A 24085-nucleotide genomic window follows, 5' to 3' on the forward strand; every position below is an offset into this window, starting at 1 on the left:
TATGTCTAAGTTTTTTAAAGATTTTATTTAACAGTTGGAAAGCAATCACATACAGACTCTTATATTCTATAATATTAGCCATTCCATCTACCAGACGGTTTTCCTCATTAAAAGGATCTCCACCCCTCATGAACAATACTGTTTGATTTCAGGGCTTCCTCTCATCTTTCTCAGCATGGACACTTTTGGATCAGTCCTCCAGGCACTTCTCTGCTGCTCCACTGCATCTCCTTCCTCCACCTTTGCAGAGAACCAGTGAGGAGAGATAGAAGAGCGTATTCCCACAGCACTACTGCCTCTCTTAAGTTGATATCAGTGCTCCACACTCCTACCATGTCAAATTTACTCAGTGTAATCATCACCTCCACGGAAGGGCATGGGAAAAACAGTCACTTGGTCTCCTGCCTTCAGAAAATGGGGATACGTTTTTATTTTCTTGCATTTAAAAAATAGATACATTTACAACTCCAACAACAGGTTAGTTTCCCTTTCTCTTCTTTAAAGTATGTTTAATGAGTTATTTATCTCTCTATAAGCCCTAAATTTCTTCATAAAAAAATTCGTACCTGTTTCTGAGGTTGATCATAACACCTTCTGTTTCCACTTGCCACTTCTTGCCCTTTTGATCCATACGGTAATTATAATTTCTCCTCATGATTACTGCTTAGACCTCCTGTCCTGATATAAGTGTAATTTTCTTGTATGTTTTTTGTTCCTCCTCTAATAAATAAATGTACGGTAATTTTTGTTACCTGACTATCATGCTCAATGGAATATATTTTTATAATGTGTATTTATATCTGTACGTATGTATTGTTTAATAATATTCATCCATCTGTAAATTAGTGGTTTATCTCCAGGTAGAACCAGAAGGTTTTGTTAGTGAGGGGGGGCCTAAGGTGGCAGCTTCTGTAGGAAACTGCTAGAAGTCGCTCCCCTTTGTTCAGTGGACTCGGCCGGGCCTAGGGCGGACCTGCTGCTGGCCAAGGCCAAGCCGATTGGTAGCAGAATGTCCCGTGATAACGCCTCTGCGATAATGTATTTAAGAAGGGGAAAACAGAAAAAAAAGAAGAGAAGATGTGAAGTAGCTGAGCGATGGGCAGAGAGGGGGAGGCGCGAAGCCTTGTGGGCCTTGCAGGCCTCACCCTCTGGCCTCCCGCCGGGCAGCCGACTGGGCCCGACTCGGCCCAGCCTGGCTACAAGAAGTGGAGAGGAGATGAGAAGTGAGTAAGATGTAAAAAGGATCCTGAGAGGCGTCTGCCAGCCTGTTGTGAGGAATGGCTGCAGACGCCAAGGTCAGTGAAGAAGGAGGGGGAGCAGTAATGCAGCTCCAGGCCAAGATTCCTCTGCAGCTCGTGGTGAAGACCATGGTGGAGCAGGTTGTCCCCCTGCAGCCCATGGAGGCCCACGGAGGGGCAGAGATCCACCTGCAGCCCATGGAGGACCCCACGCCAGAGCAGGTGGAGGCCTGAAGGAGGCTGTGGCCCGTGGAGGGCCCGCTGGGACAGCTGTTCTAGAGGGACTGCACCCCGTGGAAGAGATGACCCACGCCGGAGCAGTTTCACGAAGGACTGTGGTCCGTGGGAGGGACCCCACGCTGGAGCAGAGGAGGAATGCGAGGAGTTCTTCCCCTGATGACAAAGTAGCGGCATGAAACAATGCGTGATGAACTGACCGCGACCCCCATTCCCTTCCCACCCCCCCCCCCCGCCCCGTGCCGCTCGGGAGGGGAGGTAGTAGAGATAATGTTAAACCCTGGAAGAGGGAGGGGTGGGGGGAGGTTATCTTGTTCCCTGTCTCATTCTCCTGCTAATTTTAGAAATAAATGAGTGTTTTTCCCCAAGTCGAGTCTGTTTTGCCCGTGACAGTAACTTTAAGGATTTCTCCCCGTCCTTATCTCAAACCTCGAGCCGTTTTCCTTATATCATCTCCTCCTATTCTCTCGGAGGGTGGGGGGAGCGAGAGAGAGACTGCGTAGTCTGGTCCCGATCGGGGCTGAGCTACGACAGTCCTAAAAAAGTAATAACAATTCAGTTTGTGGTTCTTCCTGGCCACTCATGTGGGATGCTGAAAGACACAAACTGTTCTTTCATTTCTTCACCTTGGTGATGATCATTATTCTGGTGGGTAATCAGTCTCTGCAGGCCTGCCATTTCCCCTCCCTGATTGATGGGGGAGCAAGTGAGACCGGGGAGATCCTGGAGCTGGTACCTGGCTGTACAGGTCTGCGCCGGGGCACATCTTCCTCAGTTTTGCTTGACAGATCGCCTTTCGGGAGCTATAACAACATGCTATCTCACATCAGCCTCACAGATTTGCCTAACAAGTTACAATAAAATAGAAAATAATTCCTCCCATAATTGAGCATGACAACAGCTGCCTCGGATTAAGATTTTATCATAGATATATTGTGTTGGATAAAGTTTATTAACAGCATAGATGTGGATAATTACTATGTTCCTCTTCTGTGGAGAACCATTGGTCCTGATTGCTTTGTGACAGAACACAATATAAGCCTTCCTTACCTTGACAACTGTGGGCTAGCAACGGCTATAGAGATACGCTGGCCTGAGTGACATGCATAGAGGTGGAGAAGTGGGTAGCATCACTACCAGCATTAACAAATTGCTGGATTTTTTTTTCATGATCGCAATAGACAGACAGTACTGTTTGCTCTTCTGTTTGGTTAATAATTTGACATTTGCTGTAAGTGTCATAATCTGGCCTTTTGAATTTATGATATGCTTTCTTACTGCCTCAATAAAGGAACTACTGTCACAGGGCAAAATGTTCCGGTTTTGTGGTCTGTTATCATTAGTGAATCTAAGATTGTTGAAGTTCCTAAGAATTTAAGTCTACTTAAAGGAACATTGCTGAACCTCATAATCTCAAAATCACCTTTACAGAGAAATTACAATATAAAAATGACTTGCTGATTGCTGAATAAATAAATAAACAGAGTCTTTAAGGAAAGGCCTTTGTTCTGGCAAAAAACCTCTTGATATATCTGCTGGACAACCTAATAACAAGGAATTCAATGTAATTCATTGTAACTGAATACTTGTACTGTGAAAAAAAAGTACATTTTGCACTTGTGGTCACGATAGTAGAAAGTAAATGCAAATGTAGAATTTCTGCTGGCTAGGACTAGATGTAGTCCAGTGTTTGGGATTATCTCCCCCTCTAGTGGCTGGTTTATGCAAAAATATAAAACCAGATTATCCAAATTTGCTGATATTATTGGGGGGTTTCAGATAGAAGTGACCAAAATGCACTGTTTATTTTTACTGCGCTGGATTCAAGTAAAAGGGTGTTAATGTAAAGCAGAATAAGATTTGAAATTATTGATTTTCTTAAAAGCCTGACAGTGATTTGGAAATGTCACAGGCTAACTCACTGTCGTAGTTCAGGCCCGATCGGACCAGACTACGCAGTCTCTCTCTCACTCCCCCCACACTCCAAGAGAATAGGGAGAGAAAATATAAGGAAAAACGGCTCAAGGTTTGAAATAAGGACAGGGAGAAATCCTTAAAGTTACCGTCACGGGCAAAACAGACTCGACTTGGGGAAAACTATTCATTTATTACTACAAACAGCAGGATAATGAGACAGAGAACAAGATAACCTCCATCCACCCCTCCCTCTTCCCAAGCTTAACATTATCTCTACTACCTTCCCCCCCCGAGCGGCACAGGGGGGAAGAGGGAATGGGGGTTGCAGTCAGTTCATCATATGTTGTTTTATGCCGCTGCTTCATGGTCGGTGGAAGAACTCCTCACATTCCTCCCCTGCTCCAGCGTGGGGTCCCTCCCACGGGCCACAGTCCTTTGTGGAACTGCTCCGGCGTGGGTCATCTCTTCCACGGAGTTCAGTCTCTCCAGAACAGCTGTCCCAGCGGGCCCTCCATGGGCCACAGCTGCCTTCAGGCATCCACCTCCCCCGGTGCGGGGTCCTTCACGGGCTCCAAGTGGATCTCTGCTCCTCCATGGACCTCCATGGGCTGCAGGGGGACAACCTGCTCCACCATGGTCGTCACCACAGGCTGCAGGGGAATCTTGGCCAGGAGCCGCATTACTCCTCCCCCTCCTTCTTCACTGACCTTGGTGTCTGCAGCCGTTCCTCACAACAGGCTGGTAGATGTCTCTCAGGATCTTTTTTACATCTCATTAACTTCTCATCTCCTCTCCACTTCTTGCAGCCGGGCTGGACCGAGTCAGGCCCAGTCGGCTGCCTGGCGAGAGGCCAGAGGGTGAGGCCTGCAAGGCCCATGAGGCCTGCGCCTCCCCCTCTGCGCCTCTGCCCCCGCTCAGCTTCTTCACATCTTCTCTTCTCTCTCCCTTTTTTTCTGTTTTCCCATTCTTAAATACGTTATCGCAGAGGCGTTATCACGGGACATTCTGCTACCAATCGGCTCGGCCTTGGCCAGCAGTGGGTCCGCCCTAGGCCTGGCCAAGTCCCCTGAACAAAGGGGAGCGACTTCTAGCAGTTTCCTACAGAAGCTACCACCTTAGGCCCCCCCTCACTAACAAAACCACGACACTCACAAAACTATAAACTTTTGGGTTTGCATGTGTACAATCAGATATTTCTTTAGTCCCACTGTAAGCTTACACTTTTTTATTTGGTATTGGTCAAAACTTATCTTCAGTGCTGTATGAGAGTGTGATAGGTGTTGTTACGAGTGAACAATTATTACTGCTGGTGGTATTGCTAGGGGAAGGTAAATGGACTACAATGCTATAAGTGAGGTAGTATCCATTAATGTTTTATTTTTGTCTTATCATGTCTGGAGTCTTATCCCCTGTCAAGATCAGTCCTTAAAAACATTTGGATCCTAAAACATTATCAGAGAGGAGCAAGACCCTGCAATTAAAATAAAAAATTACACAAAACTATCCAGTTAGTGTTCAGTAGCAATGAGAAAAGTAAATGACGTGATAGAAATTGTTGGGAAGTGACTAGAGAGCAAAATGGAAAATATAATTACACCACTGTGTAAATTGGTTGCCTGCACCTTGAATATCCCATGCAGTTTGAGTTCTTCCATCTCAAAAAAAAAAGATATATAAGAACTGGAAAAGGGAAGAAAAGGGCAGCAGGGTGATCAAAGAGCTAGAATGGCTTCCATGAGGAGAATGATTGAGTTGCCTGGAGAAGAAGTCCTTCTGCAGAGCAGGAAGTCTACAAAATGATGAGTGGCATGGAGAAAATGGATAGAGATTGAATGTTGATCATGGTTTTCAAATACAAGTATCAGGGCCATCAGATGAAGCTAGTGGGAGCCAAGTTCAAAACAAATTGTTGAAAGTTATTCTTCATGCAACAGGGAGCAAACTTGTGGATCCCTTTGCTGAACAATGCTGTGGATTCAACAACTTTGCATGGGATTAGAGGGAGGCTGGAGAAGGATTTGGAAGAGACTTCCAGTGTGATTTCCTAAACAGACAAAACGTGTCCTCAGCCCATCCCTAAGCCCATCCCCAGGCTTGATGCCTAGGGCTGCCCCAGTGCCCTGCAGCTGCCCTGCTCCTGGCTGGAGGTAGGACGGGCCCTGGCTGCCAGGCCCTGCCATTACCCACCTGGGGAGTCCCCGGCACCCTACCCTAGGGAACCACCAGTCCTGGTGACACCACAACAGCGGGCCCTAAAAACTGCCTAAGCTGAAGATGGTCAGAGCCTGGGATAGTACTATGCAAAAATATCACATAAGATGCCCTCTTCTTCTCTCTCCCAAGGTGTCTTGTGACCACTTTTGGAAACACAATATTGAGTTCTTGAGTTATTCACAGAAGTACTCTCCTGAATTTATTTAGACACAAAAGTAAGAGCGTGTCATGTGAACAGTCCTTTCATTCCACCTAGAATTAGTAAAGCTACACCTGGAATGCTGTTGTTTTTTTTTTTTTTTTTTCTATAAATTAAATTGGGAATAGAAAACACTTTTATACTTCAACTTTTGAATGGTTAATACCTGTAAAAAATACACACTCATCTTCAGTTACAGAAGCTTGTACTAGTAACTATTTCAGTGAAATAGATTTCTATTTTTATAAGTACAAATGTTTTTTAACAATCTGAGATCCAGAATAAATTTTTGTACAAACCACTTTGGACAGCAGTCCTGTGATACCCTTGCATTTTGTCGTTACTGGAGCTGAGGGAGATGATAGTGGCTATAAGTGACTGCCCAGCAGGTCCACCCGAAGGAGCTACTAACCTGAGAATCATCATGAGTAAAGTGACTGCTGAAAGGAGCTGCAAAGAGCTGATCAAGTGACAAAGCAGGCTTGGGTAAGTGACCGAGGTAAATAGTGTCGAGTAAATAACTGATGTGACTGAAGTGAGAAGTGACACAAGCGAATCGACTGGCTGAGGTGGCTCAGGTATGACAGAGGCTGGAACTTTCTGACATATTTTTGGACATACGCACCTTTGTAGTCCCCCATATACCAAATGTAAGTAGTTACCACATGGATGAAAGAGGGTTACCTAATGGCATGACTATTCATTCTCAAAGCCTGAAATTGTTGTAACTTTACCATGTTTCAGCATGGATTTAAGAAGGGGAATTTGGGGATAAAAGGAATACCAGGGAGAATGTGGGCCCTGTCTGGGAGGAAATAGGAGACCTGGTTACTAGGGACATGGAGAAGATGACTGAGGTACTCAAACACTTTTTTGCCTCAGTCTTCACCAGTGAGGGCTTTAGCCATGTCACCCAAGTTGCAGAAGGCAAAAGCAGGGACTGGGAGAATGAAGAGCTGCCCAGGGTAGAAGAAGAGCACGTTCGAGACCGTCTAAGGAACCTGAAGATGTGCAAGTCCATGGGACCTGATGAGATGCATCTGCGGGTCCTGAGGGAACCGGCAGATGAAGTTGCCAAGCCACTGTCCATCATATTTGAGAAGCTGTGGCAGTCTGGTGAGGTTCCTGATGACTGGAAAAGGGAAACATAACTCCCATTTTTAAAAAGGGAAACAAGGAAGACCCGGGGAACTACAAGCCAGTTAGTCTCACCTCTGTGCCTGGCAAGGTCATGGAGTAGATCCTCCTGGAAACCATGCTAAGGCACATGGAAAACAAGGAGGTGATTGCCAGCATAGCTTCGCTAAGGGCAAATCATGCCTTACCAATTTGGTGGCCTTCTGTGATCGGGCTACAGCATTGGTGGACAAAGGACAATCAACTGGTGTCATCTACCTGGACCTACGCAAAGCATTTGACACTGTCCCGCACGACATTCTTCTCTCTTAACTGGAGAGACATGGATTTGATGGATGGACCACTTGGTGGATAAGGAATTAGCTGGATGGCTGCACTCAAAGAGTGGAGGTCAGTGGCTCGATGCCCAAGTCGAGACTGGTGATGAGTGGTGTTCCTTAGGGAATGGTACTGGCACTAGCCCTGTTTAACATCTTTGTCGGTGACATGGACAGTGGGATAGAGTGCACCCTCAGCAAGTTTGCCAATGACACCAAGCTGTGTTGTGCGTTCGACACGCTGGAAGGGAGGGATGCCATCCAGAGGGACCTTGACAGGCTGAAGAGGTGGGCTCATGCAAACCTCATGAAGTTCAACCAGGCCAAATACAAGGTCCTGCACCTGGGTCGTGGCAATCCCAGGCACAAATACAGGCTGGGCAGAGAATGGATTGAGAGCAGCCCTGAGGAGAGGGACTTGGGAGTGCTGGTGGATAAGAAGCTCAAAATGAGCTGGCAATGCGCACTTGCAGCCCAGAAAGCTAACTGCATCCTGGGCTGCATCAAAAGAAGCATGACTAGCAGTTTGAGGCACATGAGTCCGCCCCTCTACTCTGCTCTTGTGAGACCTCACCTGGAGTACTGTGTCCAGTTCTGGAGCCCCCAACATAAGAAGGACATGGACCTGTTGGAGGGAGTCCAGAGGAGGGCCACAAAGATGGAGGGCTGGAGCGCTGCTCCAGCATGCCCCTAATTTTTAGCAATTTCCGACATAACTCTCATAATTTGCATTTTTTTTCCATTTATAATTTTTTAAAGAAACAAGTCAGATATTATCTATTTTAAATTACTGTGATGGAGGTCAGCAGTGATTTGAAAGACTGTGCTTAAGAAAAGCTGTAAATTATTTTCAGACAAACTGACTTTCTAGGACATTGTTTGTAAGGAAACGGAATTTGTATTCACATACAGTACCAGGCTGGGAGAGCTAATCCAGATGTGGATCAGAGGATGTGAATTAAACTCAAACTAGTTTTCATTAAAGAAGCAGAGCATGAAAGAAAAGCTTGGAAATTCAGTGAAGTACTCAAGAAGGCAGAAGTCAAATGAACAAGTATAAAAGGGAATAAATATCAATACGCAAAAGTTGAGATACATGAGATCCCGTGGGTGTCAAAGTGGATACTGAAACAATCCAAAGGAAAAAGAATAAATGTTCTCTGGTAGCGTTTTAAAAGTTTATATTCAAACCATCAGTAGAAAGCTTTCCTTTCTGCTCTGTGGCTTCTCAGACCACTGAAAGAGTTTTATATCCAGTTTTGCATGTCACATTTTGGCAACAGCACCGACAAACCGGAACATCATAAATAACAGAACCTATGAATTCCGAGGAAATGCTGAAATAAATAGCTTTTAGCTGAAACAACCAGCTTCTTTCTAGGAGAGAAAAAATTGAGGGAGAAAACATTTCCCACAGTGGGGAAGTGAGTGGTTGTGTGGGGCTTAGCTGTCTGCCAGGGTTAATCCACAACAAACACATTAAAAACTGTGATTATAAAGACAATTTTTTTTCCTGCCCATTCACTGAAGGATAGATGAGAAAAAAAAGTGTGCTTTGAAGCAAGAATTAATGTTAGTAAAGAAATAATGAAATAGGTAAATGAGAACTGGACCATAGCCCCTGGGAGGTTTGTGTAGCCTCTGTCTGCCAGAGATTTTTAAGAGTAGGTGGAAAAATCCTGTTCGGGAATGTTTAGGAATTGCTGGGCCAAGACATGGAGTTTCTGCAGGTCTTTTGCACCCCTGCGCCCGCCTGTTTCCATAAAAGACTAGCAGGAGGCTCCCTGGTCCCGAGTTCAAATTACATCAAAAGGAGCAGGAGAGAAATACTCCAAGGTGAAATACTTACCTCAAGCCCGGGCGTTGGGTTTCTTACACATTTCTGTAAAGCATCTCAGGTTTTCTGCTCCTGAATTATCTGTATAATATAATAAATAATATAATACAATAAATCCTAGTATTTAGCTTTCATGTTCCCAGGATGTGTTGACACAGCTTCTGGGTGAACAAAAGCTGCTGGTGCCTCAGTGCCAGGGTGTACATTGTCCTTCATGTATTTTTAATCTTAGAGAGCTTTCAGCACTTTTGCTCATGCATTGCAACAATTTTTTGTAGCGTGATTACCACCCTGACTTGTATTTTCTATCGGAAGCTAAGGAGAAAGATATTTCCTTGGGGATAGGTTTGTTTATGAACACATTTGGAAGGAGGTAGATTTAGACTGCAAATGAGAAAGAAATTTTTTACAATGAGAGTTGTGGAACAATGGAACAGGTTGCCCAGAGAGGTGGTAGATGCCCCATCCCTGGAAACATTCAAGGCCAGGTTGGATGGGGCTCTGAGCAACCTGATCTAGTTGGGGATGTCCCTGCTCCTTGCAGGGGGGTTGGACTAGATGACCTTTGAAGGTCCCTTCTGACCCTAACCATTCTGTGATTCCATAAATGATAAGTATATCTAACAGAGTATAAACAGGATATTTATTTTTCACTGTCGTGTTCTGAGAGTAAAGAGCACTGGAAACCTGAGAGGAAGGTGAGTCTCTGGCCATTTAAGAGGGCAGCCCTCACTGTGTCACCCGATTAGGAGAAAGCTGTATCATCTGCACCTGTAGCATCCAGGTGTATTAAATGTCACTGGCCTTTTGTCAGGCAGTTAGAAGAGCTGCGTTTGAAGCTTTTAACTCCCCTGCTTGCCCTAGGTAATACCAGGTGTGGGAGCTGCAGAAGCACATATTTTTGGGAATTGCTGAGGACGGGATGTTGCAGGTCAGGTTCTTTCGCTGTGCTTTCAATAGTGAGGCTGCGTCTGGTAGAAGTTTTCAGGCCCGAGCGCGTCCTCACCGGCAGCCGGACCCTACTGCAGGCTAGAAGGGGAAGTTAAAAAAGCGTCAGCCCGCCGGTGGGGGCGGCGGGGGGAGTCCCTCGCCATGGCAACGGCACCGCGCGATGGAGGCCGCGGCGGGACAGCGGCAGGGCCCGGCCGCCTCCGACCCCGCCTGCCCCCCGGCCAGGCCCCACGCCGGGCCGGGCCGCCGCTGCGAGGGGCAGAAAGGGTCCCTGGCTCCGCCAGAGAACGGCAAGGGAATGCAGGTGCGGGGCGGGAAGCGGGGGGCAGCGCTGCGGGGCCGGAGCAGGCCGCGGCAAACGCGCAACAAAATCACGGGAAAAAGACAGCGCGGCTGAGCATCCCGGGGCGGGGCGCGCCGCTGCCCGCTCCCCACGGAGCCACCCCGGGGGCTCGGCCCGGCCCTCCCTTTCCCCCGGCCCGTCCGGGCTCTCGGGGAGGCTGCTCTGATGTCTGACGGCGACTCCGAGGAGGTGGGGGCGGGGGGGGATCCATGTTTGGGGAGGGTCCTGCAACCTGATCTAGTCGAGGATGTCCCTGCTCCTTGCAGGGGGTTGGACTAGATGATCTTTGGAGGTCCCTTCCAATTCTAACCATTCTATGATTCTATGATTTGCGCCACGTTCAGGGGTGGTTCGCACGGCGCAGGGGGTCCTGGCAGCGCTTTTCTGAGGCGCCTGTGTGCTTCGGTAAAAGACGATGACTGAGGGCACCTTCCTCTGATGCCTCCTCGGAGAAGGTATTCTTAGCTGCGGTGAAACTGAAAACCTTTTGTTGCTGGCTGACGTGCCGTTGAATACGTGTTGTGTTTCTAAGCAGCAGCGGAATAACGTGACGTGCGCTGTCAAATCCCGTGTCCTGCCTGGCACGGGAAGTCTGCTGCTGTCAGCTGTCCTCTGATAACTGGTTCATTACGAGTTTTGTGGAGCTGAAACGCACAATTAATTATACAAAACTTTTTCAAGAGTTAATGTTGAATGAAACTCTTTTTTTTTTTTTCTTTTTTTTTTTTTTTTTTTTTAACTATTTGATGTTCCTTTGCTTTGACTGCGTCCTCAATATATAGAAAAACAAGAAAGTTTGCAGTATGGTCTTTCAGTCTTAATGGAATACAATTTGATTACCTTTTCCTGGAAGGGGTGTATAGTTAATAATCCCTGGGATGGCTGGACTCCATTAGATTTTGGTAATCTTAAAGCAGTAGAAACACACCTCACTCTTAACTTTTGCAGTAGTATCCAGAACACATTCCAAACCCATTTGGGCTATTACTTCTGTACAATTAAAAATATAACAAAATAAGTTATTGTACTTATCTCTTGTAAGGATAGCTTGTTTATCAGTGAGCCTGTCCTACTAAAACAGTCAGGTCAAGAATCAACCTAATGCTGTGGTAACATCATCTAGAATATCTTAATATTTCACAAAAATACATTATATTTTCTTGATTAATCTTTTGTGAACCAAATAATCAATTAATGTGGAGCTAGGTATAAAATTAAGCCACTATTTTTTTTTTTTTTTAACATTCATTTAAATTTTGGTCATGGCATTATTCTGTTGAGAATTCCACTGCTGCTTTTTCGTTTTGCTTTTGGATATGTGGCTATGAGATTAGTTGGCACTCTTCTTTTTTTTTTAAAAAAAAGAAGTATGTAGTTTGATTGTATTTATCATTTAACAGCTTCATGGGCTGAAAACTCTTGTCCAACTTGGGAATTGAGTCTGTATTAGTAATTTTGTGTGTCTTGTTTTACTAGAATGAGACTAGATAATGTAATATCCTCCTACATTTTAGCTGCCTATGTTTTTGCTAGTGAATGAGGTGGAAGAAGGTAGAGATAAAGGAGGATTCCTTCCACCCTTGAGCAATTCATGGTTTAACCACTAAGGACAAGAAAGCAACTGTTACTCTTTTGGGTAAAGTGATCTCCCTTAATGGGATTTTTTTTTTTTAAAGTTACATACACCAATGTAATAATTTTTAACCATATACCTTAAATTTGAGGATGTTCAGCTACAGTAGCCCATGTGGAAAGAAAGATTCCTCTTTCACTGCCTCCCCAGTGGATGTATGTTGGATGTTTAAAATAAAAATGGGAGATATGTAACTTCTCTCTAGTGCTAGCATTTTCCCAGGAAAACAAAATTAGGACACTAAGAATTGCTGAATACTAGGTGTAAAATAGTATAAACAGAGAAAAGCATTTAGTGTATCAATGAAAATAAGGCAACCTGTTTAAGACTATGACATTGTTAGTCTTAAACAACCATTGTTGTTTGGCAATAACTTTTTTGAAAGAAATAAAATGTGGCGTATTGACACATGGACTCAACTTGTGGAGTAAGTGAGACCAAGTTTATTTTTACAAGTGGGTTTTAATAAGTTTCTCTTCTTAAGCATTAACTTCCTCATTTCATTCTTGTCCAATCAACAGTTATGTTACGCGTAAGCCTACCCAGTAAAATCACTGATCACACACTGTACATATTCATGATTACTTAGCAAGACTAAGTTTCAATACTTAGTAATTTCCCACTGCAGTATTCTTCTACTATTACAGGCATAGCAGCTTTAGCAACTTTCTTATCTACAAGGCCAGTGACTAGTCTTTCTGTGAACATCTGTTGAAACAAACCATAAATTCTGATAACAATGTTCCATATCTTAAAGCTTCCCTTCTCATTCACATGGCTTCTTTCCAATGAGCATGATTGTATCCTTCTCCCAAGGTCGGTCTCTGTTCACTGATGCTGTCGAACTGGCTCAAGAAATACCCACAATAAAATACTCTGCTCTGCATTAAAAGATAACATTTCAGTCTAATTCTGTGTGCCATAATTTAGGGATTGTCCTGACAGGAAACTATCTTTAAACTTTATTTGTGTTTCTGTTCAGGAATAAACAAAATCCTAAAGAGGGGATGCGCTCAGATTCTGCCAGAGGCAGATTGCCCTAAGTCACTGAATGCAGGTATGTGTGTTGGAGCACGTTATTAGTAAGTCATTGCGAAGAGAAATCCTGCTTTCAGCAATGCACATCAGAATGAACAGGGGCAGAAAGCTGCACAGTTTGTGTCTTTCTAAGGAGGCACACAAACATGCAAGGAACGATGGTTTCAAGTGTGGACAATGGAAAGAAAAAATGGATGAAAGGATGGAAGTGCTTCTTTAATGTGTGATGAAGAGAGAGGTTTTCTCACTTTTGTGCTTGTGGTGGTTTTTTTTTTGTTTTTTGTTTTTTGTTTTTTTTTTTTCCAGCCATTATGGGATATCTTTGATCAGATTAAAAAGTATCCACTTGCTACCCAGTGACAGGCAAACTCTTGGATGCAGTTGCTGAATATCAAAGCATACAGGAAATTGAATGGGAAAGATGTTACCTTAGTACAAGATGGCTGAAGTAACCTCAACCTGGCTAATGACGGCTAACCTGCTGGAAGTCAGGAAAAGCTGCATTTTGTTTCCATCACCATGGGGATACTACAAGAAGCTAAAAGAAAATGCAGCAATGGAAAGACAAACCAATGCAGTAGCATGAGAACTATGGATGGATCTCTAATTTTCTAACATGCATTTCTAAGAAAAAGAAAACAAAAAGCCAAGTATGCTGACTTGTTTGGAGTATGATGACAGTTGAGCAATATATCAATATGGATTGCATTAGCTAAATGTATTTGGACAAAATATGACATCAAATGCTTAGATGGGAAAGAAGGATTTTCCCTAGGCACAATCAGGCTGTAACTGGTTAAAAGAATGTCAGAAGTCCCCACTCATTTTTGTTTTCTGTAGCCAAACAATGTATTTGAAAAGGCTTAACAGACACAGGACACATTTCCAGAGAACTGTGACTGCTAATGGAGTATATAATCATTACAATTAATATTCAGAAGATTTACAGGTAGGGAAGACCTGTGTCGCTTAATCTAGATCAGATGATGTGTCATATTCCAGACGCTTACATCAAGAATGCTAACACTTCATAGAATCATAGAATGGTTAGGGTTGGAAGGGACCTTCAAAGGTCATCTAGTCCAACCCCCCTGCAAGGAGCAGGGACATCCCTGACTAGGTCAGGTTGCTCAGAGCCTCATCCAACCTGGCCTTGAATGTTTCCAGAGATGGGGCCTCCACCACCTTTCTGGGCAACCTGTTCCAGTGTTCTATAACTCGCATCGTAAAAAATTTTTTCCTAATTTCTAATCTAAATCTACCTCCCTCTATTTTAAAACAATTACCTCTTGTCCTATCGCAACAGGCCCTACTAAACAGCCTCTCCCCATCTTTCTTGTAGGCCCCCTTGAGGTACTGGAAGACCGCTATCAGGTCTCCCCGGAGCCTCCTCTTCTGCAGGCTGAACAGCCCCAACTCTCTCAGCCTGTCCTCATAAGAGAGGTGCTCCAGCCCTTTTATCATCTTCGTGGCCCCCCTCTGGACCTTCTCCAACTGGTCCATGTCCTTCTTGTGCTGGGGGCTCCAGAACTGGACACTACTCCAGGTGGGGTCTCACCAGGGCAGAGTAGAGGGGGAGAATCACCTCCCTCGACCTGCTGGCCACGCTTCTCTTGATGCAGCCCAGGGTGCGGTTCATGATAAATAACAATCATGTACCACAGTGACAGAAAGAAGTTTAATAAGGCTGGCAGCTACAGGGTGTCCTGCTTCTTGTCCAGTCTCCTCCACTCCGAATACACAGGGGAGAGATGGCCAGCTGAGGAAGCAGCAAGTGCATGGCTCTGGTTGCTGAGCAACAATTCCAGCTTTCTACTGTGAGTATGTATGCAGACAGTAGCAGTGGTGCTGTTTCCAGAAAGGTCTCATTTATCACCAAGGAGTAAATTCCTCTCTGACACAGTTGTAAGGCATGCCTTGTATGCACTGGCTGCCCAAATACAGCCCTGAAAGCCCAGGACAGCTTATAATTTTGCATTATTGCCACATTTGTGGGGTTGAATGATTTTGGCATTTGTTCATGTAACATAGAAATTTTAAATCTCTACTTACTGTAATGCCAAACATGTAAAGGGAAATGCTCAGTTATTGGCAAATATAGTTCTGTTTCTATTCCTAGAAATAAAAGCACGGCTCATGTGCTGTTGTGTTTCTGGGATAGCCAGTGGATTGTAGTGGATTAAAAATGAACAAAAAAGCTAAATGCAGAGAGTGGCACTTGGCATTGCTTGTGTCTTCTAGGGTAAAGAAGAGTGGGCTGAGTTACAGAAGAGTTCTCGGGGGACTCTTTCAGGACAAAAAAGAAAACCCTCTTACTTTCCTCAATATTTGAGTACAGGTTTGCCCTCAAGTATTTACTCAGTTTGTATTCAGTTGTCAGTTGGAGCTGCCCTTCCTGCTTGGCTGAAGAAACAGAAGGGAGGTGCCCTCTATGAAAACATTGGAGGTGTTCAGGACTCCTAGAAAAGCTGAAGACATTGCTAAAGTATCATGATGAAAAATTAATATATTAGTATGTTGTACAAAGAATGTTAGAAACTTCAGATTCCAGAAGCAATAAATCCTTCCTGGTGTTGAATGCTGAATTGTGTCTTCTAATCCTGTCTTGCAGTTCCGATGCTGTTCTTCTTGTGCCTTGCACCCATGAACCCAACAGTGGTGAAGAATGGTATAAATTGCAATTTTTGGGGTAGATGAAATGATTTTACATTTATTAGCAGAACATAGGAGAAGATGGTACTTTAGGACTGAAGTACGTGACTCGACCTGGAGCCTCTGCATGTTGGATAATAGTTTTAGAAGAAAATACACTGAGTTTTTCCATAGCACATATGAACACAACAAACGTAAAGAACCGTCAGGTTTTTTTTTTTACTACAGAAACAGTGTTTTATTTAGGAGATAACAGTGGGTGGACTATGCAATCTGTGGCTGTTAAGGGATTATGAGAGCATAACTTGGATGTGCGAAGTTCTGCATGAAATCCTTCTCTCTAAACTGGAGAGATGTGGGTTTGATGGATGGACCACTTGGTGGATAAGGAATTGGCTGGATGACTACACTCAGAGTTGTGGTCAACAGCTGGATGTCCAAGTGGAGATCTGTGACGAGTGGTATTCCTTAGGGACCGGTATTTGGCCTGGCCCTGTTCAACATGTTTGTTGGCGACATGGACAGTGAGATAGAGTGCATCCTCAGCAAGTTCACTGATGATACCAAACTGTGCGGTGCTGTTGACACGCTGGAGTGGAGGGATGCCATCCAGAGGGACCTTGACAGGCTGGAGAGGTGGGCCCGTGCCAACCTCATGAAGTTCAACCAGGCCAAGTGTAAGGTCCTGCAGCCGGGTCGTGGCAATCCCAGGCACAAATACTGGCTGGGTGGAGAATGGGTTGAGAGCAGCTCTGAGAAGAAGGACTTGGGGCTGTTGGTGGATGAGAAGCTCAACATGAGCCGGCAATGCACCCTTGCGGCCCAGAAAGCCAACAGCATCCTGGGCTGCATTGAGAGGAGGGTGGCCAGCAGGTTGAGGGAGGTGATTCTGCCTCTCTGCTCTGCCCTGGTGAGACCCCACCTGGAGTACTGTGTCCAGCTCTGGAGTCCCCAACACAAGAAGGACATGGACCAGTTGGAGAGAGTTCAGAGGAGGGCCATGAAGATGATGAGAGGGCTGGAGCCCCTCTCCTATGAGGACAGGCTGAGAGAGTTGGGGCTGTTCAGCCTGGAGAATAGAAGGCTCCAGGGAGACCTCACAGCATTCTTTCAGTGCTTAAAAGGTGCCTACAGGAAAGATGGGGAAAAACTCTTCAGTAAGGGCTGTTGTGATAGGACGAGGGGTAATAGAGGGAGGTAGATTAAGATTTGCTACAAGGAAAATTTTTTTTACAATGAGGGTGTTAGAATACTGGAACAGAGGGGTAGTAGATGCCCCATCCCTGGAACATTCAAGGCCAGATTAGATGAGACTATGAGCAACCTGATCTAGTTGAGGATGTCCCTGCTCCTTGCAGAGGGGGTTGGACTAGATGACCTTTGAAGGTCCCTTCCGACCCAAAATATTCTATGATTCTAAGTTGGAAGCAGTAGGATGTAGTTTCTGTTTCATCACAGCTTGATATCTAAAAATTGATATACTGAGTGATGGGTCACTTCCCAGTGATGGGTCCCAGCTGAGCACCCTCTTGGGCTGGCTTGTTTGTGCTTCCAGTGGCAATAATAAAGATGGGGGCTGATGATGACTCCCTCTCTGTCTTTTCATTGGGACCTGTCTGAAATCCCTATTGGTTGTTACTGCTGATTGGAGTATGCTAATGAAATGCAAATGTTGCACGTTGGTTGTTAAATCTCTGTGTACATGCAGTAATTCTTATCTGGCATCTCTATGACTATTTTATACTTTGTTATGCATTATATTTAGTTTTCTCTAATGTAAACTAAAATCTTCAAAGACAAAAGGCAAAGAAAGGAGGAAGTGAGGAAGGGTGATCCTTATGGTGGCAGGAGTGGCTTCCCATGAGAAGCACTATCACAGCACTGTTGGAGTTTGCGGGTGCCAGGCCAACAGCACAAGAGCAGCAAAGGAAAAAAAAAAAATCTACAGAGGCTCCTGAAAACACACCCCTGGCAATTTGGGTGCAAGGTTACAGAGCTGCAAGCAGCCAGCCTTTAGCGTTAGTGAGGCGAAAGCACCGACAGGCACCATGCAGCAAGATGTTTTCAGATTTGTAGAAATTTAAAAGCTGAAGGTTAAGTTACTGAAATACATCAAGGCATTGGTACAATCTCAGGAAAAAGGTGAGTTTCACTTTATATATGGTGGGGTTATTGTACCTCCCTCCCAGACGATAGTGCTTAGCCTCTGGACAATTATTTAACTGTGGTGGAGAGGGAATTCCTGCTAAAAACTGAGAAGCTGGGGTTTCATAAGTGCTGGTTTAGGTGCATGAAGACAATGCAATAAATTCAGGGAAAAGCTTTTGGAGTCGTATTTTGTTTTCTCAGGAGCACTGGTACAAGAGTATTCAGTTAAGAGAGACCTTTTAAAGCTTGAGGAAAATGTGAATAATGAGGGTTGGACGTTAACTTCCCCCTGCCCCCAAATTGCTGCATAACAGTCATAGGATCATACTCAAAAAAAGGCACTGGAAGTGCTAAGTAAAAGATGAATCTTGATACAATGGTGTGTTAGGGAACAGCCTCAGAAGGTGCAGTAAAAGTAGTAATCTAAATCTTCAGTTAAACAATAAATAAATAAACTTCCAAAGGCTTAGAGCAAGAAGTACCTTGCTAGAAGACATCTTGTTTCAGAAAGAACCAAAGGCAAAAATTTTACCAAGCAGAGAGGGGAAAAGAAATGAATTGCACTGCAGAAAAAAAAAAAAAAAAGGATCTGTGGCCTGTGAATATTACTCTTTTATTTCTCCAGAGAAAGAGAAAAGGTATGAAAGCAGACACTAATGTGTTGGCTGGTTGGTAAGCAGTGTATTTTTCATGCCATAGCTGCTACTGCTAAAACTTACCAAGAGGGCATTTTTTGTTATTAGTCAAAGAACTAGGTAACTTAGATTAAATATACCTAGTTGTTGCAGTTCTGTTTCACTGACTTTTTATCAAACTTAAATTGTATGGAAACGAATAGAAAAAAGTTGCTGGTAAATTGGTGGTAAAAAAAAAAAGTTGGTGGTAAATAACTCCAAATGTACAGACTGAAAAATGAGTAAGACTTTCTTCTTACTTGGAAGTTAATGTTAATTAAGAAGGTTGTAACCTTATTAAATAAAAAAAAAAACCAGTTACCCCCCATCACTTTCTACGTTTTGAAATGTATGTGTTGAATGAGTTATTTTCCTTTAATGTAGTAGTAAGTTACGGTGAGGGAGAGTAAACAGGGTTGTTACTTTACTTGCAATGTTTTCAAACTAAAGATTTCTTATATGAGCTAGTAATACAGCTGAACAAATAGCTCATCCTGAATTACCATGGAAGAAGTGCCATGAAACTTCTATTTTTAGCTAATGCATATAGCTCTTTTCAAAGATGGACCGGTAGGCCCATCTCAAACTAAGATTAGGAGGAGTGATCCACAGGGCAGCTGAAAGTTTAAATAGTTTCTAAGTGACTGGAAAGAAAACACTGGACTGTTTTAATTAACGTGTTGCTTATAATTGAGTGATAAAGTACAATGGAAACACCTTTTTCTTGAAATCTGTAATGGTATAGATGTGTTGCGTACAGGTTATTTGCATCCTGATTGCTATATGGTCCAACTTTAAGGTTTATGGTTGGACTTGATGATCTTAAAGGTCTTTTCCAACTGAAATGATTCTATGATTCTGTGACTTACCCAATATGAGTATGGCATGTCTTAACTGCATAGCTAGCATCTGTACCTGCAGCATAAGATATGATTTTCTATGACCTGTAGGTCAGATGAGTTACTTTGTGAGCTCAGTGCATCTGTGAGTGGAGTTTTAAAAAGCTCTAGAGCAATTTTTTTTCAGCTGTGTCTGAACAACTGTAATAGCTGTTGATTGCAGTACAAAAGTACTACTATATATGTGCAGTGAAAAAGCCTGAATTCAGCACAAGTAATAAAAAACTTCAAAATGTTAATATTGCTTATTAAAAGGGACACAAAAATTCCATCACTGGAGCTATCTATGCTTCTGGTGCTGGCAACTAAGCCTAAGATAGATTTGGGCCATGGAGCAACTTGCAGGGCTCAAATCAAATGGTCTTGTCTGATTGCTATTGATAGCCAGACAAAAATGTGAGTTTTTAATTGACAAAGCTTTTTGTTGGTTTTTCCATGGAAAACAAATTCTCCAAATGGACACTTTGTTATTAATACTAAGCTACCCAGAAATATCCAAGCTTAGTACAATTAAGCTTTTATTTATTGATTTACTTATTATCTTCTGTGGCTTGCATATTAGCAAAAAATCAGGCATGAATATTTAAGGATTATACTGCTGAATCGCCTTCCAGGTAAAGTAAATGAAGAGCAGTAGAACAGAAAATATGAACCATTACATCACTATCTTAACTTAAAGGGGTAACAAAGCAGCTTGTAGAAAGCAGTTAATACCTCTAAAAGTATTTACTACCTCAAAAAGAGGTAAGTGACACAAATAGTCAGTTTGCCCAGCTTGCCATGCTGATTAGGCAAATTTATGTCAATTGTGTCTTGATAGGCTGCATCAGTAGAGGAAGCTATCATCCTCCCAACTTTAAAGGCAACAATCTGGAAGTCTATTCATTAAGGGTATACTGCTAATCTCTACAAATACTTTTTTTTTTTATCTTTACAGTGATAACTTGAGCAAAAAAAAAGTTGTACTTTTCACAAATTTGTATTTCCTCATCTAATTTGCCTAAAATAGAAATGTTGTAATTCTAGAAACTTGTCTCTTGGAATCTTCTATTTTTGTTAGACTTTGTGTCTTCTTAGATTTAATGAAAGAGAAGTTTTAACTAGTGATCCAACGGTAAGTCTTGGAGATCCTTTTCAGATGATGACTCTCATTTCATAATTCAGCCTACTCAAGAACTACAAAAGGTGGCTAATGTTGTTTAGGCTGTAAGATGTTTAAAAAGTTGCAGAGCAAAGACATGATTCAAACCAAAGCTATAATAGTTCTTCAGCTCTTGGCTGTAAAGATGACACACTGTTTCTGTAAGGCACGATTATTCAGGTTGCCATGGCCTGTTTACAGCTTATTGGAGAGTCCCTAACTTCCAAACATGAAGGAGACAGAATGGAAACACTGCTTGTCTTAGCACTGCATGGTACATAGACAATTAGCAACTCTTTACAATAAAAAAATCATAGTTATTTATGCTCCTTTCTTGAAGACAAATGCTTCATTTACTGTGCTGAAATTATGCAGATGGCAGAAAGGCAATGTTTCATGGCTTTCTAGAAAATACACAGCAACATAATCTCTTAGCATTGAACTGTTGACCCCATGTGGCATAAGACAAAGTGGTCTTTGAAAATACAATATTACAAGTTCTGCTGTTGTGCTGATTAAGAAGTTGAAGTTTTATTTCTAGGATGGATAAGGATGTACTCACAATCTTTATGTTGATATACTAACTTGCCTGCAGGATAATGAGCATGTCATAGTGATATGGTCAATTCTTACAGAGAAATGGTGATGAGCAGTGCATCTAAAGGTGGTTCCTGCAGAAAGAAAGTATGCTTAGGCTGTATTAGGAATAGAGACTTATATCTCAGGTTCTGTATAATGAAGCAATCACTTCAATACAATGATTCTCAACATCAATTTTTGCCATTGTGGACCAAATTGTATAGTACTTACTGCTGTATAGATTACAGATAGGTTCATGCAGTGTTAATTTTTTTCTCTTATTGCTGAAGTCTTATCACAGTAGTTGAAATATACCTAATTTTCATCCCTTCCTTGAGCCAGGACTCCTCAGGGATTGTAAAGAAGTTGCATACACTCTACCTTAGCTTCCTGATGGGGCCGGCAGGGAAGAAAACCAACTTTATTTCTAAGGTTAAATAAAAAAAAGTTAATTAGTCCATGAACTGTTATTACAGCAGTGCTTTGTTTGCCATGAAACAGCCTGAAAATAGAATCTTTTAATTGTTTAATGCTAGACAACAGCTACTGAATACTATCATTTGCACCTTCATTGCAGATGGCATCACAGTGTTGTCTCTGTGTCGGAACTTGTGAGCTACTTTGCTGTAGGAATGGCTGGCATGTAAAAGTGTGTGTGTGCGTATATGTATATATGTATCAAATGTTGTCTGTTAGAGATTTTTCTAACTGTCACCAATGACTTGCCGAATGCCCTTTTTTGACAGAGACGGACAAGAACTTTTGCAGTGACAGCAAAAAATTTGGGCAAATTAGTGAGTGATGTAAGCAAGAAAAAGTAGGTGCCACTGCATTTATATTTTAAATGTAATCTATTGTAGTTTGAAAAGTTCTCAAGAGTAAATTGTTAATTGGTAAACAAGGAAATTTATTTATGTGACCTGGAATTGCAAAAAACTTTCAAAAAGACCTATTGTCAAATGCTATTTGAGCTATTAGTTTCAGAGCTTATTAAGCTCTTCTAACTGCAGAAGTTCATGAGCATTTCTCCCTTTCACAAAAACTTTGTTGACTTTTCCTTGGGAAATTAAATTATTTGAGCTATCTCTTAATTCCATTCCTTACTATAATGTGTGTTATTTTACCTAGTCAGGCTTCCTCATCAGTTCTTTCTTGTTCAGGTAGCCCTGAAAGTGTGCATTTCATAAGCCAGTGACCAGTCCTCTCATAATGATGAAGAGTACATGCCACATTAAGCAGTTTTTCTCTTTTGTCTTTGAATTCCTTTAGAATTTTTGAGTGACTACCCATCTGACGCATTACTTGCCATTGATTTTTTTTTTTTTAAATAATTTTTGTCAGCTTGTAAACTCATCTTCTGAGCCTTAATGTGTTGCTTTTTCAGTGGGAGGTTCCTATGAAGGAAACATTGAATTCTTCTGCAACAAAAATGTATATAAATTTAGTAATCTTTTATTGCATTCTTGCAATATAATGATTTTTTTTTTTAAGACATTTTGAGACGTTTCCTGCTTCTGTGATGTACCATGAAAGGGACCTCATTATCAGCATCAAAATCTGAGATGGTATCTCCCTAGCGTATATGGAGACAGCTGAAGTTTCTTGCTGATACTGTTCCCTGCCATGGGAGCCCTTCTCATCACTGTCAGCATGTCACAGTCAATGCTTCCATCCTAATCAGGCAGTCAGTACTATCATATGCTATGTCTATCTTGTTTATGACTGAAACTTCATTCCACTGGGTTCTAGTTGGCTTGCTAAGTTGTTGGAATACCGAGCTCTTTTACAGCAGCGTAGGCTTTTCCAAGCTTCCTGTATAGTAAATACCTTGGTGTATGGCACAAGGTGCCAATGACACCTTCCTTATGCTGAGCTTCTAGTGCTATTGTTATAGCAGTGTCTTTGTTCAATGATAGCATCCCAGTTCCTCCAACTTTGTTTCTAGGACTTCTCCCGCTTAGGTAGAAGCAGTATGAACTTGTTTTTGTTTTCTGTTTCCTTCTACCCTATTGAAAGGTTCAAAGGGACAATTTCAAAAGCCAAATTTTATACGGACTGTATTTTGTTGTCTTGTGAAAAACAGCATAAAAGTAATGCATGCTTTCGGCTTTTAACCACTAGATGGTAGCTAACTACTATCTGGAATTAGCAGTAGTAAAAGAAACCTTGTTGCTGAAGCTGTGCAGTATAACACTATCAAAAAAATATTTTGATATTGTGAAATGAACTTTTGTAATTACTGAACTAATATGACAAATCAATATTTTAATCTCAAAGGTTTGTTTTTTTTTTTTTTCCCCAATGCAATTGATTGTGTACTTCATGGTTTTACTGACCTGCATAGTGGTGATTTACCCCAAACCTGACTTAATGTTTTGTAGGATGCTGAACATAGTCAAGGCTATCCAGAGACATGTGACAGACTAAAATTATTCTGAGAATGCTGAGTTATAATACAAGATTGCATATCCTCCTCAGTGTATATATTGCGTTATTAAAAATAATGTAACTTCTCCATGAATCTTACACTCTTGAAGCATCTGTGGAGGAAATGTATGCTTCAAGTAATTGATCTGATTGTAGTTCACCAATAAAGTAAAGGGTAAAAGAGCAACCTTTTCTTAAAAAAAATGGAATAAAAACTGCAATGAACCTCTTTTTTTTTGCAAATTATATAAATGCTTTTTCTAAGTGTTAAATCTGGTATTGTGATAAAACAAGGAGTCCTTGTTAAGTTATTGATTACATGACCTTGCCTCAGCAAGAACTGTTCTGTTAAAAAATCTTTTAAATGAGCCCGGTATATTAGGCCCATTTACAAATCCATAATACACTATTAAAAATAATGCTCTTGTGGATGTAAAGCAAATTCCTAAAGCCATATTTTTATAGCAGTTTTGGCAGTTATGAGCAATACCAAGCTTGGGGCTA

General features: G+C 42.4%; 1 protein-coding gene across 1 annotated transcript in view; it reads left to right on the forward strand.

The window, feature by feature from the left end:
* Positions 1 to 10207: 10207 nt before the first annotated feature.
* Positions 10208 to 24085, forward strand: part of DNAH5 (dynein axonemal heavy chain 5) — a 157689-nt gene continuing 143811 nt past the window's right edge. The window contains exon 1 of the mRNA XM_086742007.1: positions 10208 to 10351. Within this exon, the coding sequence (XP_086598133.1) occupies positions 10208 to 10351 (144 nt within the window). The remainder of the gene's footprint in view (positions 10352 to 24085) is intronic.

Source organism: Chlamydotis macqueenii, chromosome 2 (genome assembly GCF_036417535.1).
Source record: "Chlamydotis macqueenii isolate bChlMac1 chromosome 2, bChlMac1.mat, whole genome shotgun sequence".
Classification (NCBI taxonomy): domain Eukaryota; kingdom Metazoa; phylum Chordata; class Aves; order Otidiformes; family Otididae; genus Chlamydotis; species Chlamydotis macqueenii.